The sequence below is a fragment of the Puntigrus tetrazona genome, chromosome 3 (genome assembly GCF_018831695.1).
Source record: "Puntigrus tetrazona isolate hp1 chromosome 3, ASM1883169v1, whole genome shotgun sequence".
NCBI classification, from domain to species: domain Eukaryota; kingdom Metazoa; phylum Chordata; class Actinopteri; order Cypriniformes; family Cyprinidae; genus Puntigrus; species Puntigrus tetrazona.
In genome coordinates, this window is record NC_056701.1 from 6,375,154 (window position 1) to 6,393,276 (window position 18,123).

General features: G+C 37.3%; 1 protein-coding gene across 1 annotated transcript; it reads right to left on the minus strand.

Annotated features, from left to right (window-relative positions):
• Nucleotides 1–189: 189 nt before the first annotated feature.
• Nucleotides 190–16,500, minus strand: LOC122341433 (Fc receptor-like protein 5). The gene is made up of 16 exons (XM_043234801.1): nucleotides 16,462–16,500; nucleotides 14,748–14,783; nucleotides 14,225–14,479; nucleotides 13,793–14,065; nucleotides 12,891–13,151; nucleotides 8,166–8,438; nucleotides 7,417–7,545; nucleotides 7,153–7,323; nucleotides 3,177–3,458; nucleotides 2,684–2,926; nucleotides 2,481–2,606; nucleotides 2,082–2,177; nucleotides 1,703–1,759; nucleotides 1,510–1,596; nucleotides 1,254–1,313; nucleotides 190–1,096 (listed from the first exon to the last, which is right to left on the minus strand). The coding sequence occupies exons 1-16, from the start codon at nucleotides 16,490–16,492 to the stop codon at nucleotides 1,038–1,040; spliced, it is 2,439 nt and encodes an 812-aa protein (XP_043090736.1). The 5' UTR covers nucleotides 16,493–16,500; the 3' UTR covers nucleotides 190–1,037.
• Between the last annotated feature and the right edge of the window lie 1,623 nt (nucleotides 16,501–18,123).

Genomic DNA, 18,123 nt, shown 5'->3' on the forward strand with positions numbered 1-18,123 from the left:
TTTTTTATGACACCAAACACAGTTGTTAAGAGGACAAAAATGTCCATTGAAATTCTCAACGCTATTTTTACTCTCATCAGAAATCGTTAACTTGAGTTGTTTTTTGACTTTGATGTGCAAGGTCTCCAAAAAAATATCTTTATTTTAGCAGTAGATAAAGATGTTTAAAGAGCAAGTTGCAAAGAAAGCTTTATTGTAATAAAAAACAAAGTATATTACAGCCAAACAACAGTTTATGATCATAATTGTGAACGATTATTTACATTTTTAAAGAATTTTTTGTTTGTTTGTTGCTACTGGATAAACAGTTTTAAAAATGAAAGATATTTATAAACAATTAAATATTTTAAAGCTTAAATAGCATGAAAATGTTAACATTCACTATATATATATAAGCAAATTCTTTACCCATTTCCATAATTTTTCCATAACCATGAAAATCATGTTAGAAATAGAACAAAAGGGAAACTAAAACTTTCACAACAGTATAAAAATAGGCTGTGTGCTTAATCTTAGTTTCCCAAGTAATGATGTAAAAGTCCACAAAGTTTAGAAATGTATTCCGAAAAAAATACATACTAAGACTAACAAACAAGCTACAGAATCATGACTTTGTAATTAATACATTTTCATCTCTTGAAAGCCATGAAAATTAATTAAATAATAAGTTTTACAAATAATTTCACTAATTGAACATACCTATAAAAACATATATTCATTATGTACATTTACTTTTAAGACAACATTTCCAGACATGAATATTTAAAAAATTGCCTTTAAGAAAAATGTGAAATAAAAGTGAAACTTGGTCGCTTAATTAATATTCAGGAAAAAAGTTCTATGCTGTTTATAATATTCTGTATAATAGTCACCCTCAGTCAAATGATAAGCTACTGCTGGAATCAACCAATATAAGTAAATTCTGTGCAGCAGTAAAAGATACCTTTCCTGTTTTTATCCAGTGTATAATCAGATCATTGCTTGTAAATATTAGCATGCATAGCTACAAAAGCACAAGAAGCAGTGCATCATTAATATTAAGTCCCGGTCGATCCAACATAAACCTGAGCATACGTCACATCACTGAATCCAGCACCTGAGAATATAGAAATTAATAAAAATGCTAAAATGCACATTTTAAATTTCATATATATATATATATATATATATATTTCTTAGATTCTAAATGTTGCTTGTAGATGCAGTTCAGTGGCTCTTTGTGAATTGCGAAAAGTTTTTACTTTGACACTCACCTTGATGGGACACCAGCTTCAGATTAGAGTAAACCGTGTCAGAACCTTCACTGGGTTTCTCTAAAAGATGCCAACAGTTACATTAATATCGCTATATCTTACTAATATTAGTACAATTACAGTTACCAATATCACTACAGCATATATACTGCTTTTTACTGATGTGGAAAAAAATTAAAACCAAAGGGCTTTTACCACAGTGGTCTGCTACACTACTGTCATGATCATAAAATCTGATACTTATGATACAGTTTACCTTTGTTTTCTTTATTTTTTTTCTGTTTCTCTGTAGATTTGAGTTCAATCTCAGCATAGGTGACATCGGTAGGTCCACTTACACTATCTACAGTGAACAACAAACAATTGAATAACACTAAATGACAAAGCAAAATGAAAAACAAAGATGGATTTGATTATTTAGAGCTTCTGCCTTGAGAAATCATCATTACCTGCGCTTATGTCTTTATTAATTGTGGCATCAACAGAGTCATAAATATGAGCCTTTCCTGTAATAAATGAATGCATGGGTTTCTTACCAATAATAATACATTTTGTCATTTATATCATACACATTTTCATGTACCGTATATCATGTATATTTTATCATACATGCACGTATAGCTTTTTGTGTTCACACCGACTTAAAGGACTGCTATTAACATTGTAAATGACATATTACATGTTATGAATGGACACAAAAAATTAATACAGAATTATGGTTACACAAATTTAATATTAGAAGAAAATTATTTAATGAGATTTGAAAGTGTCTTCAATTTTATCTTGTAAAGATATGCATATTCATATAGTCAACAGGTAAAGACTGACCAGACAGCAGTGTGTTGTATTTCCCTTCACTCTGGTTCTTCTCTGATGTCTGACTGATTTTCTGTTGTTGACTGACTCTAGGGGGAGATCTTACACCTAGTCAAACATACAGTGTTAGTTTGGGTCAGGGGTCAACGCTTGTCCTGTAGGGCTGGTGTTCTGCAGTTTGGCTAAAACCCTTATCAAACAAACCCGAACCAGCTAATCAATGTCAATGCTATATTGGAAACTTCGAAGCAGGTGTGTTGAGGCAAATTGACTCCAGGTTTAGGTAAATGTTTTAAAATCATATATTTCTAGTCTCCTTCATGCATATAGAGTGTTTAGTTGCATGTTTGTATTTGCCACATTATGGATTTGTTCAAAAAAAGTTAGTGTCTGCAAAGGTGTCACTTAAACCTTTGTTTTTTCTGTAGCAGCACAGCAGGATCATGAAGACAATGATCAAAGATGAGACAGTCAGTCCTACAGTCACTCCAATTATCATGGGATTGAAATCGTCAGATATTGTTGTTCTGGAGGAAGCTGAGATACATAGATTTTTAAATAGCTGTAAATGGTACAGAAACATTTCAGTAGTGTTTACTGACCTACAGTCTCACCTCTGACTGAGATCCAGCTCTTGGGTGACTCTCCTTTCTCTGGGTGTTTGCAGTAGTAGAAACCCTCATGTGACTTTGAGACATCAGAGATGATCATCTCTGTAGTTTGACTCTTCTGTAGTGATCCTTCTTTATAGAAATCAGCTCTGAAGTTTGGCGAGGATGAATATTGATATAAACAGCGTAGAGTCAGAGAATCTCCTTCAGTCACAGGATGAACAGGACTCTCCAGAATCACACCAGCTACAGAAATAGAGAAAATGTGTGCTGATTGTAGTATGGCAAGTTTGTGGTAAAAATATAATAATAATAATATTAATTATAATACACTTTTTCTTAAAAAACTAAATTTCTTTTACCCAGTGTTTTTTATTTTTGTTTTTGAAATGCAGGCTAATGCTTCCTGTTTTTGTTTAATAAACTGCTTTGTGTACTGATTGTAAATAAAAAATTAAAAACACATAAATGAATAAATAGAGAAACACAGGCTCACAGTGTAAAGTGATATTAACAGGATGACTGTTCTCTCCAGATTCAGACTGACACCAGTACACTCCAGTGTCTGATACGATAGTGGATCTGATTGTACATGAAGATCCTGTCTGTGATCCCCACACTGATGATGAACAATCTTCTAGATGTCCACTCTCTGTGTTTCTTCTCACTGTCCATCTATCAGAGTTACTCTGGTCCTCACAGCTCAGAGAGAGAGAGACCGATGTGAAGTGTTGAGTTCTGTTTGGACTGATGATCAGAGAGACTGGAGGAGAAACACCTGAGAAGATAATTACAGTTATATTGATAACTGTCATAAACTCAGCCCATGGACTTTCATTTCACTCACCACCAGATGTCACTCTCCCATTATTCTCACACCACACAAACTGTTGCACTGGACTGCAATTTCCATTACCCATTGCACTGATGACACACACACACCTGATTGCACTCATCACATGCTCACCTGCATTCAATCACTCTCAAACCATAAATAGCAGTTCTTTTCAACTCAAAGTATCTTTTCAACTCAAAGTATTGTTTAGCATATATCACTTGCATAGCCAGTTCCCTGTGTTTAGATTCTTGCCTGTGTATCTTGGATTCATCTTTCGTCTTGTTGTTGTTTGGATTGTGTTTGCCACTTGCCTGGATTATTTACTGTATGTGGATTATCTCTGCCTTTTGCCCTGGATTACTTTTGCTGATCGAAGACCCTCGCTTGCTCTAGGATTACTCTCGTGTCTTGTCTATACACATTTGCTGTCGTTCAACCCTGCCAGTGTTCAACTGGAGTTACGAAGCTACAAAAATACTTTTGTACGGATATAACACACAGATGCACTGTCTGTGACTATTTACACTTTGATTTGAATGCTAACAGCGCACATGTGTGTAACGACTGACAGTGACGCGACTGATGGCAGATGGAGATGACTCACAGCCTGTAAGTACTTATTTTAAAAATCTGAGTTTTGAGCCTAGTCTAGTATAGCTCTATGGCAACTATATGGTTTATAGCTGTGGATAACAGGCGGACCACGGTCTGGGTCCGGACTCGGAAACCTTCCTATACAGACCCAGACCTACAGCCAAAACAGAAGATTAAGATTTGAAACCTGACGGAGCGCTTCTATGTCAACCAACACAGCTTTTGTAGTCTTTACTGTGGTGATGGTGGGCTCACCAACTAGCAAACTCCTGTCTAAATCTGCAAAGGCTTTTGACATAATAAATGAATTTCTAATAAATCAATTTTACATCAAGGTCATCTCTAGTGCCGTTTGGGTGCAGCGATGAGAGCAGAGAGTGGCGCACTGCATGTGCGTAGACAGACGAAACTTTCAGTGAGCGAAAAAAAAGTGAAAAGTGGATCGTTCCTTACAAAATCTTGGTACTTTTAGTCAATGGTACAAGAGAGTCTTAATTATGGTTAATTATGGATTAATTATGCAGGGACTGAAAGACGTGAATTGCAAAAAAATTAAAAAGGCTATTCATCTAATAAATATGAGCGCTGTAAGTTTCAGAGTCTGTCTCTTGGACTTTGTGTGCTGTCATTCTGAAAGGTTTTCCATTTTCAAACAGCCTGAGGTTTTTAAGTAGCAAACGCACAGTTGCAAACGTGAACTTGTAGATAGATAATGTGTTATAATTTAAACAAAGCAGTAAAATATACCTATGTTATTCAATGCATATAATATTTGATTGTTTTTATAAACCTGCATCTGCTTTTTACAGTCTTTTTACAAAAATAGTTTTTTCTTATATATTATTGTCCGGACCTCGGCTGGAAGGGAGGGTTCATTGCTGGACCTCAAGCCATTTTAGTTAAAGATCCCCAGTATATAGTAAAAGCTATGTTTTTTGTCATTTCTTTGATCACAATACAGACATGATGTTATGTTTAAAATAATCTTCAATGGTTGAAAAAGACAGTAAGATATTATAATCAGTAATTATGTCTCCACTGGATGCAACAATGCCTTGTTCAGCCAATAACATCAATCAGAGAACACCTCGCTTCTCTTAGTGTTTTAGAAAGGCAAGGATTAGAGGAGCAACAATAATGGAATGTGAAAAATAATGTGTTTTTTAACTTTATTACACCAAATACACAAAATTAAAATTATGCTAATATTAATCACAGGGTCATTCACAGACACACTGGCACCCAGTTTATATTGGGTGAGGGGTCTGGGATTGTTACTTGATCTAATGAAAAATCGTGTCCGTTCAAATGCTACAAACACATGCTAATGTGCCAGAAACCAGGATTGATTTGCAGAAACAGACCTGCAGAATGCATGCTTTCATGTTTCAATCCTTCCAGGGCTCAGAGGATTCTACAGCTTGCTTTTGAGTGGTGGGCATATCAGTATGAGTTTTTTCCCTTCGGATTGTCTCCTCGCTTCTTTATTAATATCACAGAGGCTGCCCTCGTCCCTCTCAGGGACGTGGGTGTCCGCATTTTCAATTACCTCAACAACTGGCTAATCCTGAACCTTTTTTTGACCAGAGTGGCAATTTTTTATTGTAATTTTGAGCTAATGTATTTATGTGAATACACACCCTGTCAACAGTGTGTGACAGACCCACTCGCTGAAAGCTGCATGGAAAAAAATAACCGGCAATATGCTTCAAAGTATGAAATTTTTTACATTTTACACTTCAAAAAAATACTTTATTTTCATTATTATCATAAACAACCATGAATAACTCAAAGATCAACTCATAGAAAATATGAACATGAAGCGAATGAATATGGAGCTCAAAAAGGGTGTAAACATTGGATCTAATGAACTAATAATTGCATACTTTTTTGGTATTTATACACTCAACTTCTTACAAAAACCTGGCTAATAAGCACCCGCATGCACTACGTTAGTAATTTGCATAATATATGCCCAAACCAGCTCCATATAAGGGCTTTCCTGAAAGGAAAGGAAAGGAAAGGAGAAGACCATTATCTTAATTACAATTAAGTGCAAATTATTTGTATTTTTGTATTGATTTGTGTTGTGGGCACTAAAACAGCCCAGTACATTACTGTCAAACTCATTTTTACACTGAAAATCTCCAGTGGCACACAAAGCCACCGGGAACCGGTGTTTAAATGTTTTAATTTTCCACCTTTAGTCATAACGCACACAAGTCAGTGTGGCGTGAGTGGCGTGATTGTGCAAAAATTGGAATATTCAAATATGTTTTATTCAGCTAACCATAGCGAGTCAAAAAAGAATATCTGATTTCTTTACAAATCCACACGAATCTAAAAACAGCAAATCTAAAAATGAACAGGGTCTGATAACAGAAGAACTGTTGATGATGGTCTCACCCTCAGCAGCACGGATCAGCAAATGAGTGCAGTATCCATGTTAACAATAACAACAGCAGGACTAATGCATTACCTAAACCTGGGCTTTTGGTAAGATCATCAAAACCGCAAGAACATCAAGAGGGGTAGACCCATTAATATACTGTGGTGCCCCACGTAACCATGTAACAAGAACTGCTAAAACTCTCCCTATGCTTTCCTGTTTCAGTTGCTTCATCTGAGAGAAGTTACTCTACCCTCAAACTTCTCAAAACATGATTGAGAAGCAGCATGACTAACAGGTACTCATCTTACGCTTATGGATATCCACTGAGACATCATTTAACAACTAAAAATACATTTGGAGTATTATAAGGTAAGATGCAGGTTTTTGTATTTTAAAGGGTTCTAATATTTACTTTATTATGAGTTCTGTGTGTTCACGTATAACTCTGTCCTAATTAATTTGTCTATTCACCGGTAAGTGTTGTTTGGACTATTTAGGATGCTGTTTAAAGTTATTACTATCAATATGCAATCTCACCATGCAACATCATGTCATGTGTTATAACATGACAAATTTTAATAACACCTCAAGCTCTAAAGGAACATTTCAGGAGTGTCTCATTCATTCTGCGATTGAGTTTGAACTCACCAGAGACCCATATCAACTGTGTGTTGCTGTAATCTGTGCTATAGGCTGGTTTTCCTCTCTCTGCTCTACACACATAAACTCCTGTGTGTTTTAGAGCAGCAGAACTGACAGTGTAGTTTCCTCCAGCTCCTCTGCTGCTGTCTGAGAGCGGATGATAACGATGACCCTTGTCTGTATAAAGTGATAATGTTGTTTTTACATGAATCTTCTAAATTGCATTGGTGGTAAATTCATAATAATTTTTTATAAATTTTTATATCTTACCTGATGAAATTATTAACCAGCTAAATGTCCAGCCTGTAGAGGAGCCTTTAACCTCACAGATCAGAGTCACTGGATCTCCTTCAGTCAACCACTTCTGAGGAGAAACACTTAAAACTGTCTGGGCTTTATCTGAAATAGAGACATTGTTAACCAAGTTAAATGTATGTGTGTATATATATATATATATATATATATATATATATATATATATATATATATATATATATATATATATATATATATATATATTAAGGGTGCCATGCAGTACAATTTATTTTTTCCAACTAGTTGTGAAAATAAAAATATATTGCATTATAATTTTTATACATAATCTGCATATAGATACAAGAAATAAATTGCTGAAATATATTTCATTTAGTTAACCGATAAATAAGGGGAAAACTGTGTGACAGGTAATGTAGCCTGTATTTGCTGAGTTTCAGTTTTTTGGTTTTTTTTTATAAACACAATGTATCAAACAAATAAAAGCAGCGATGCATTATTATTAAGACAATAAAGGTTTAAAAACATGTGACACAGTGTCACCGTTGGAACGTGACTGAAGTAGAAAGCCTTTAATTTACATAATAAATAATAGTTTAGCATTCAGATTATATCGCCTGTATTTGTCATAAGGCTGCATGCACCAAACCGAGATGCCTGTAATGTGACAGTTCGGTACGAATACATTTATAATGCCAGACCTAATATATATATATGTGTATATATAAAGAGATGATCAAACTCACCTGATACTGTCAGTGTAAATTCATCACTGATCTGTGATCTGCGTGATCCTTCTCTCTCTTCTCCATGACAGGAGTATTTACCCTCATCAGACTCAGTAACAGAACTGAATGTGTGTTCCTGTCCTTCACTGAAAACACTGACTGAACCGTCTTTATACCAGCTGTACTTCCAGATAGTGACTCCTTCAGCATCAATGTCACATCTGAGAGTGACTGTCTCTCCTCTGAATACGTGCTGATCAGGATTAATGCTCACTTTGGCTTTTGGCTTTTCTGTACAATAACAATTCACAATAAAAATAAATCTTTGTAATTTTTCGCAAATATACATTTCTGTCATTTTATCAATTTGCAATTTAGATTTTTAGACCCCTTAACCTACATCTTAACCACACTTAACCTACCTTTTTGCGAATATAAAAGGATGTAAAACACAGTTGACCGAAATATACAAGAAAATAACCATTTTCATAAAAACATAGCATTTAAAAACATTTTTAAGTCTTTCTCACTCCCTAAACATAACTATCTCTCTACAGTAAAAGAAAAGAACAACAGACAGTTAAAGGCAATTACATGTCAAAAGCACCATCAAAAGTAATACCAATTACAATATTTTACAGCTCCAGTCCTCTCTAGCGCAATATAGTAGGTTTGTGTAAAGTGCAGAGCAGAATTGGTGTTGTTAGTAACTAAAAATATTATCCAGATTATTTGCCTGATCCTCTCTCCGCAAACTTGCGAATGTGTGTGCATCATTCGAATACATCCCATCAGAAACGTGGCATCAATCAATCAATCCTTTTTATTTATATAGCACTTTTAACAGCACAGGTTGCATCAAAGCACTAAATCTAGATCTAGATCAGTGCATAAAAGGACACTGATGGGCTTTGAGGCCAGAATAACCAGAACATCTTGGTTACGTGATGGAGGGAACAAAGATGTTATGTTGTGACGACAGACTGGGGCCTTGCTTGGAGCCCTGAAAATGGCAATGAAATTTGGCAAGTGGTTAACTAATCCTGAGCCCCTCCCCATTATGCGGGTATGAATAGGCGACAAACAGCAAACTCATTGGGTTTGCTGAGGAACTGAAACCAAATTTCAGCTCTCAGTGTAGTTCGAAGTTTAGGCAAGGGGACATAACGTCTTCTTATGCTCCTTCAGCAAACGAGGGTTACATAAGTAACCGAGACATTCCCTGTCTGTCAGTCAGTATGAGTTATGTCGTGATGACAGACTGGGGTCAAATGGAAAACACCACAACCTAAAATGGAGAATGCATTACTACCTAATAACCCTGCTGTCACCAAGCCAGCAGAGGGAGCTCTTACCTTTGGGTGATCTGCGATCACTCCCTCTGCTGCTACTTCCTGTATGAGGACTATAATTACTGCAGCAGGCCACTCACCTGCAGGTTGCATTGTTTGCCTGTTTCATTGTTTGGATTTCTATCGGATTGTTGTTTCTTGTTTCCCTGGTTTTGACCCTGCCTGTCTTCTGATTTTCTGATTGTTTGCTGCCTGACCTGACCACCGCCTGTTTTTGGATTTTGTTATTGCCTTGCCTCTGATACATCTGTTTGCCCTGTTTGACGTCTGCCTGCTTTGACCATGCCTTTGTTCAATAAAAGCCTGCACATGGATCCGCACGCCTCAGACCCCTCATTCGTGACAACTGCAATAGTTGGCAAGCGACGTGTGCAAGAAAAACTTTTACCATTTACCAGTCACCATTCTACAGGGAAGGTAAGTTGTCAAATAAGCGCATCGACTGCACAATTGAACTCCCCTGGAATATGTACAGCGTGCAGTAATCTGAAATGTGACTAACTCCATAGGAGGAGATGGCAGGCAAGATGTGAAATGCGGTGTGACTGTAAACCCACTTGATGGTTGATGTAAGACACATTCGCAGTATTGTCCATATGGACCAATACGTGTCTGTCTTGCAGCAACGGCCTGAAGTGCTGTGGAGCTAGATGCACTGCCTGTAGCTCTAAGCAGTTGATGTGCAAAAGCAGATGAGACCCTGTCCGGAGCCCCGAGACTGCCTGCCTGTGGCATGTAGCGCCCCAGCCTGTCATAAAGGTATCTGTGGTTTTTGTTCTAAGGGCAGCCCGGTCCATAGAAATACTACCAAGGTCTGTCCATGGACTGAAAGTGAGATGACAAGATGACGTGAAGCAAACTGAGTGGCATGAATGCAGCAGCAGAAGCCATATGCCCCAGGAATCTCCTTTCAGTAGAACCACTGTCTTACCTCTGAACGAACTCAGGCAGGTCAGCACTAATATTCGTGAGAAAACGCTGTCATACTCACAAGTCTTAACTACAGCCCGGGAAATGAGATCCTCTGCCCGGGGGTGAGTTTGCTCTTTTCCCAGTTGACCCGAAGCCCCAACTGGCTGAGGTGCCAAAGCACCAGATCCCTGGTGGAGAGACCTCGCTGTGACCTTCGTCGCCTGTTAAGCGAAGTCGGCTGTTATGCGCAGCTCCTGCATCAACCCTGGGTCGGGACCACCCTCGTGCAGCACTTTTTAATGCCTTGGCTAAAAATACCTGTATAATCGCCATGGCATGCAGGGCAGAGGCAGCTTAGCTCACAGTGCTGTAGGCCTTAGCAGCAGGAGCTACCTTGGTCCTACAGGCCTTGGACAGGAGCCTGGAATGATTCCGCTAGTTTGCGCCATTTTGCAGGCCGAAGTGCACTGCAACCGCTCTCTCCACCTTAGGAGTGTCCATATATCTCTGAGCTACCCCGCCATTTCTCCTGGTTCAAAGGAACCATCCACAGCATTCAATTGTCCAGCAGTGACCTCCAGCTCAATACCCACGGCAGCCCGGGCAAGTGTGGCTAGCAGCTCTGGGTCTGACTTGGCTGAAGCCGCAGCACCTGAAGTGCGTGGCTCCACCTCGTCCTTCTCAGTTGACGATAGCCCATCCACTGATGCAGCGGTCGTCATGCAATCTTCTCCGCATGAAACGTGAGAACCGCCATGAAAAGGCCCCACCGAATCGCTCGACGAGACAAACACCACAGGAGGAGTAAGTGGTCCATGGGGCTAGAGGTTGGAGAGGCACTTACTTTAACCCTCAGATGCCCCAAATATGTCAGCCAGTGATTCTTTGCTTACAGCCGAAAATCAAACTGGGTGATGACTTATGGGTGATGACTTACTGGGTGTCATTATGTCCCAAAGGATAGAGTGGCGGTATTAAAGTGCCGTCAGAACCACTGCCTAGCAATGAGGACATGCCTTCACCACAAACGCATCCTCACCATGCTGAATACTCAGACATTAAAGAGATTGCTTGCGTCCGTCGTTTTGAGATCAGGAAACGACCGCACCCAAGAAGACACAGGCGAAACAACATCTTTAAAAAGATGTGAAACGAGCGTGCACGGAAATTGTTCTTTTGGGTGAGACATTGAGAGGAATCGTCGGAACGCAGGAATGCCACTGATTGTGTCTTCAACGCCACCCAGAAAATCTTCTGTTTCAGCTTCTCCTCTTTGTTTGTGTAGCACTTCAAGCTTGTAGTTAATGGACTGTCAGCTTCGAAGCAAAATCTATTACACTTGTGATGGAGAGGGGTTCAGGATTAGTTACCCCTTGCCAAATTATATTGGTCATTTTCTCTTATCAGAGCTAATCAGGGCTTCATGCAAGACCCCAATCTGTCGTCACGACATAACTCGTAGTGACTGACAGACAGGGAACCCAAAGAACCCCTCTATGAGAAGTTGGGGTGAAGGAGGGATTCCACAAAAACAGTCTAAGTACTGGACTAAGTCTGCTATGACTATTTATACACACATGTAGGGTTGGGTATCATTTGAGTTTTTTCGATACCGGTGCCAAATCAATATTTTAAAATGGTTCCGGTGCCTAAACAGTGCCTGAATATATAGAAATATATATAACAATAAATACATAAACAATTTCCCCAAAAAGGACGGATTAGCCATTAGCACTATAAACACATGATGTCGGTTTCATTCAAACATGACACCAGAGAGCACCCTTGCACAAACAAAGAGCATATATCCAGAGAAGCAGGGGAAGTTTAGCTTTAGGCATTCAAACTGAATCATGTTTAGCTTAGCTAGTTAACGGAAGGTTATCTGCTGCTATCAGTAGTGTTTTCAGGTTGGAATGTGAAAACAAAATGCACACTCGCAACACTACAAAGATTTGTTGGGTTTGTCATTCAGGCATGGCAACAAAATCTGCATTCTGATTCGGTTCGGTACATACAGGTTACTAGGGTACCGGTGCCATACTGGTACTGGGTTTCAGTACCCAACCCTACACACGTGATGAGCTAGTTAGGATGATTAGCTAAATCAGTAACACCTGTGCCTAATTGACAGATTATCTGATCATGCTCCTCCAAAGCATAATTTACATTTGCAAGTCATAGGCACATTACAACAATTTACACCTAATTAATTATCATGAGATCATGTTTGTCTGTTCAAATGCCAGGATGTATGAAAGAGATCAGATTTACAAATGTGTTTATATTAAAAATAACAATAATTATTATAAAAATGATCTATTATTGTTACATTTTGCAATTAATTAATGGATCACATAAATAAGGTAGGAATGAAGTGTTGTTTTCTCCAGCTTTTACAGTCACTTATTCAGTTTCCTATGAATCAATTTCATTGTGTTCTTCTCAGAGTATATCATTATGTGATGAAAATACTTACCGTATATTGTCAGTGTAACTCGTTCACTGTAATGTGTGTAAAATCCTCTTTTTTGTGCTCTGCACCTGTACTCTCCTCTATCAGAGACTTTCAATGAACCAATTGTTTTAGTTTCAGCTTCAGTAGATTCATGATTTGAGTCTTTACTCCAAAGAAACTGCCAGCCGACCAATGGCTGATCCACCTCACATCTCAGAGTTACTGAGTCTCCAGTGAACAATGAACACTGTGGCTTAACAGTCAGAGTTGGTGTGCCAATATCTGGAATATAAAGTCATTTGAAGTTTGAGTTGTGAAAACCTTTTGCAGTTTACAATTACAGTGACAAATGAGGTCATTCTGAACAAACATTTAAAGGACACAATTAACCAAAGTGTTATGCACAGGGTTCCCACACTTAGACACGTGCATTCTGGAAAGTACTTGAAAACAAATATAAGTCCTTAAAAGAGCTTGAATTCAATTTTAAATACATTTTGTTTTAAGCAGATTTGTGATGTTTTAAAACTTTGCACTATCATAGACAAAACGAAACAGTGCTAATGATAAGGGTGAAGATATCGTAGCACAAGGAAAAAAGCATGTGAGCTGATGCACAGACCCACTGTTGCCAAGAAATGGGCTACTTTGACTCCGCATGGTTTTTTCATACGCGTCTGCACCACATCAAGTTAAAAACTTTTCAGAACTCCACAAGCACACAGCTGCTCATGTGACAAGAATCAACCAATTAGCTTAATCCTTTTCCATACCAACATTAAAAACTCAGCAAAAAAAAAAAACAATAGTTTGGTCAAACCTGTACAGGGATAAAGTAAATTTAGTAGCACAGGTACTGCAGTGCCGGCTCAGTAATAACATGTTAAACCTGTTTGTGTTCATAAAGAAATGATTGAACTCACCTGATACTGCCAGTGTAACCTCATCACTTCGGTGTGATGTTCGTGATCCTTCTCTCTCTGCTCCATAACAGAAGTATTTACCAGCGTTGGACTTGGTAACAGACCTGAATGTGAGTTCTTGTAGTTCACTGAAAACATTGTCTGAACCGTCTTTATACCAGCTGTACTGCCAGATAGTGACTCCTTCAGCATCAATGTCACATCTGAGAGTGACTGTCTCTCCTCTGAATACATGCTGATCAGGTTTAATGCTCACTTTTGGTTGTGGTTTTTCTACACAATGCCAGCAATTCACAATGAGAATAATGTGCTGTTTAACTGTATGGACACAGTTACTTGATTGTAAAACACATGCTAATCAGTTTAGAGTAAAGTGTGTCACTTATTTCATTTCATTGTGTTCTCAGAGCATTGTGTGATGAATATACTTGCCGGATATTGTCAGTGTTACTGGTTCACTGTAATGTGTGTAATGTGTTCCTCTTTGTGCTCTGCACTTGTACTCTCCTCCATCGGAGACTTTCACTGAATCAATTGTTTTAGTTTCAGTAGATTCAGTGTTTGAGTCATTACTCCAGAGAAACTCCCATCGATCCCATGACTGATCCACCTCACATCTCAGAGTCACAGAGTCTCCAGTGAACAATAAACTCTGTGGCTTAACAGTCAGAGTTGGTTTGAGAATATCTATAAATATAAAGTCAATATAAAGAATTTGGAAACATTATTGTTGAACGATTTCAGCAGAGGATGATGTCCTGTCATTGTTTAATAGTTGTTAAACTTTAATTTTCATTTGCTGTCACACCTCAGTCTGTCAAATTAATATTTCTTGATAAAAACATGGTAAAATGGTGCATTTATAATCACAATAAAATGTAACACTCATTTCTCAACCCTCAGCTGGTTTACTGCAGAATCACTCATATGTGATGAAATGCATGAATTGACCAACCTTCGGTATGTTTAGAGTAGATGTTTGAAATCAACACTAAAAGCACAAAGAAAAGAAACACATTATATTGTGAACATTTAGCTGATCAACTGTGCATGTGTGTGTGTGTGTGTGTGTGTGTGTGTGTGTGTGTGTGTGTGTGTGTGTGTGTGTCTTAATGTGTGTTTGTCTACTATGTGTTCCTGTGACCCAGCCCTGTTTCCTTACCTCATGTACTTTCCTCCCTTTATATTTTTCTTCCTGTTTAGTTCTTTATTTCAGACTTGCTGCTGAGTTCAAGTCTTGCCCTGTTATTGTGTATCCTTGTTGCACTTTTTGCTATAGATTTCATATCTTTTGATTTTCGTTTCTTCATAATCTTGCTTATATTTATTTGTAATGTTAACTAAATAGTGTTTTTTCAGTGTTGTTTCTAGTCTTGATTTTCATTAGTCTAAATTTAGGTATTTCTTTTACTTTATTTTCTTTATTTTCTATGTTTTTTTTCACCTTGATTACATGTTTCACCTTGTGCTGCTGAGTATTGCTGATGAGTGGTTCTGAGTGCTGTCTTGTTTGGTCTTATTGTGTGTTTGTACTATGTGTGTGTCTGTATGTGTGTGTAGGTTGGCATTTCTGGATTATGGGGACACAAATTTGTTTAATGACATAGGAATGACAGAGGTATTGCAATTTGAAGGTGGCTTATGAGGACACTGCCAATGTCGCCATAATTCAACATTTTTGTGACGTATGAGGACAGAGATTTGTATGATGACATGGGTATCACATAGTATTACAAAGAGAAAGTGACTTTACCAGGACATTTTTCAAGACGTTTTTTTTTTTCTAAAAATTGCTGTAGTTTCCTGTAAGGGGTAGGTTTAGGTGTAGGACAATTGCACATACAGGTTTTACAGTATAAAAACCATTACACGCATGGAATCTTCCCACAATTCACAAAAACCTCCAGTCCTACTCTACCAGCCTGAGATTCCCTGCCTGTTGGTTCCCCAAGGCAGTCTGCCAACAAAGTCTTGCGCTGAGAATCTATCCCTGATTCTGACCTGCTTTAAGTCCCTTCACTCTGGTTGCACGCTGTACTATTATCTGCTCTGGCCTGCTTTCCATTCTTCTGCCTGGTTTGCCCACCGACTGGTACTGTTCACCTGACCGTCTACCTCTGGAGGCATAGTTCTCTCCCGTTGGCTAGAGTTTATCTCAAGATTGTTCACCACTGTGCATCCCTGAACTTGTGCTTTCAATAAATATTTGGCAGATGATAATAAATGGTTAAAAAAATAAGATTGAAAACATGCTAAAAAAAAAAAGAGTAAGTTTCAGTTTTAAGGAAGCTGAGAATTAAAAACAAACAGATAATTGCAACAAGTAAAACTGTAACACATTACCAGCACATATGTGTCCAGAATTAAACATTAAAGCACAATAGCAGAATATTTACCAGACATAGCAAAATAAAGCCGCCATTAAAGCAAAAAACTGAATGACTTCCCAAACATTTATCTTCGTGAATTTCTCTTCACTAACAGCATTAACTGCACACTTCTCTCAAACTCATCTTTCACTCATGCATCGTGGACTAGAACCGAATTACAAATACTGAGAGCAATAATCTGTGCAATAAAAAAATACCCAGGATCACTAAATAATAGGATTAATTCTATAATATAATAGAGATCAACATTCACTGAAATACAAAGAAAACCATACTCACAGAGCACAAGAGGAAGTTGACTGAGGTCCATTGTGACTGAATGATGACAGACTGGTAAAAACACAGACTGTGAGAAAGGCTCAAGACTTCCTTAAACCTTTAGAAACATCATGACAGAAGAAAAATGTACCTGATGTGTTACAGAAAATAATTTAATAATGTTTAGAATTCTTTTTTTTTTTTTTTTTTTTAGAAAATGTCTCACTAACTAGCAAGATTTTAACAAAAATGTCATGAAACACTATTTTAATGGCTCTTATTGTAATGGAAGTATTGCATTTATAAATTTATTGAAATAATGTGAACAACTGCTACACTTCCTTCCTGGTTAGTGCGGTGGAGATGAAAGAGAATAAACAGCTGCCCACTTCTCTCTGTATCTATCATATTCTGATACTGATGGTATTGAGTTTGACACTGATATATTTGTACATATGAACACTGTTTAATGGCTTGGTTAGTCAATATTTTATTTTAATATTTTAATGTAACAATTAGCCCAGTTCGTTTAACGAATGTCTTTTCGGATAAGTATTTCGGATGACAGTTGATCGATAGATCAGACAGATCGATATCATGCAGTTACAATATATAACATCATTCATTTTTATAAAATACCATGTGTATCTTGAACTATAGGTTGTCTTATGAACAACACGTCAGTATCTGTAGTCTCATGAGCCTTAAATACAAGATATCAGAACAATAGAAAGCCCACTAGGCCTCATTTCATAAATCATTTTACATTATTCATTAATGACTCCTAATAAGGGTTTCTGATTCACTGAAGGCACTTGTTTAGTAATTGTTTAGTTGTCACATTGTATGATTTAATATTTTTATATATACATTAAAAAAAGAACTAACTCAAGTCATTCATTGTAGACTGAGACTGGACGCTGTATTTTTCACCAGTAGCACAGTCAGTAAAAAATGTTATTCAAATTTTTTTTCTTATAAACATATTTACAAAGATGTAGCCTAACCTGCATCATGCATCAATGTGTAACTGAGAGCCTAAGGTGAAAGAGGAAGAAATTACCTTAAAAGAAATTAAACAGTTTGCATTAACTAAAACATAATACTAAGAAGTTGATCATGACATGATGCCATATAAACCAAATGCAGTATGAAGAAAAGCTCACAGAGTGACTTCCAGATCTTGTTTTATCAGTGCTTCGTGCGGTGACGTCTTGTGAGTTTTAAAATAGAGGAGTCACACTAATTTATCCCTAGTGATTGATATTATTATTATTATTATTATTATTATTAGCTTAACTATAAAATTGGTAGCTTTTGGTCAAAAAACAACACACATACAGCAATATAATATAATTTCATTTATATATCCTATCACCTGAAGCAAACTTAAAAGTGTGTTAACTGCCTGTTGTGTCATTTAACTGTGCCATGACTGCTGTAGCCTATACTCAGCTTAAGCCTGTTCACCCTTCATTTTTAATTAGTATATATGAAGAGTTCAGATGCAAAATCCTCTAAAAAAGATTAGATTAAATGCTCTCAACACATAGTGTTCATCAAGTACATATACTGATATATATATGTTTTACATATACTCTTCAAATCCAACCAGTTTTGCAATATGTGACTGCAATGTAAACATTAATGCAACCTTTATGTCACTCTAGATGAGTGGTTTTC

Coding starts and splice junctions, on each gene's coding strand:
- LOC122341433 (XM_043234801.1), bottom strand. CDS start 16,492: ATGGACCTCAGTCAACTTCCTCTTGTGCTCT. Junction 7,324..7,416: donor CTGGTTAATAATTTCATCAG/GTAAGATATAAA, acceptor CACTTTATACAG/ACAAGGGTCATCGTTATCAT. Junction 3,459..7,152: donor ACAGTTGATATGGGTCTCTG/GTGAGTTCAAAC, acceptor TTATCTTCTCAG/GTGTTTCTCCTCCAGTCTCT.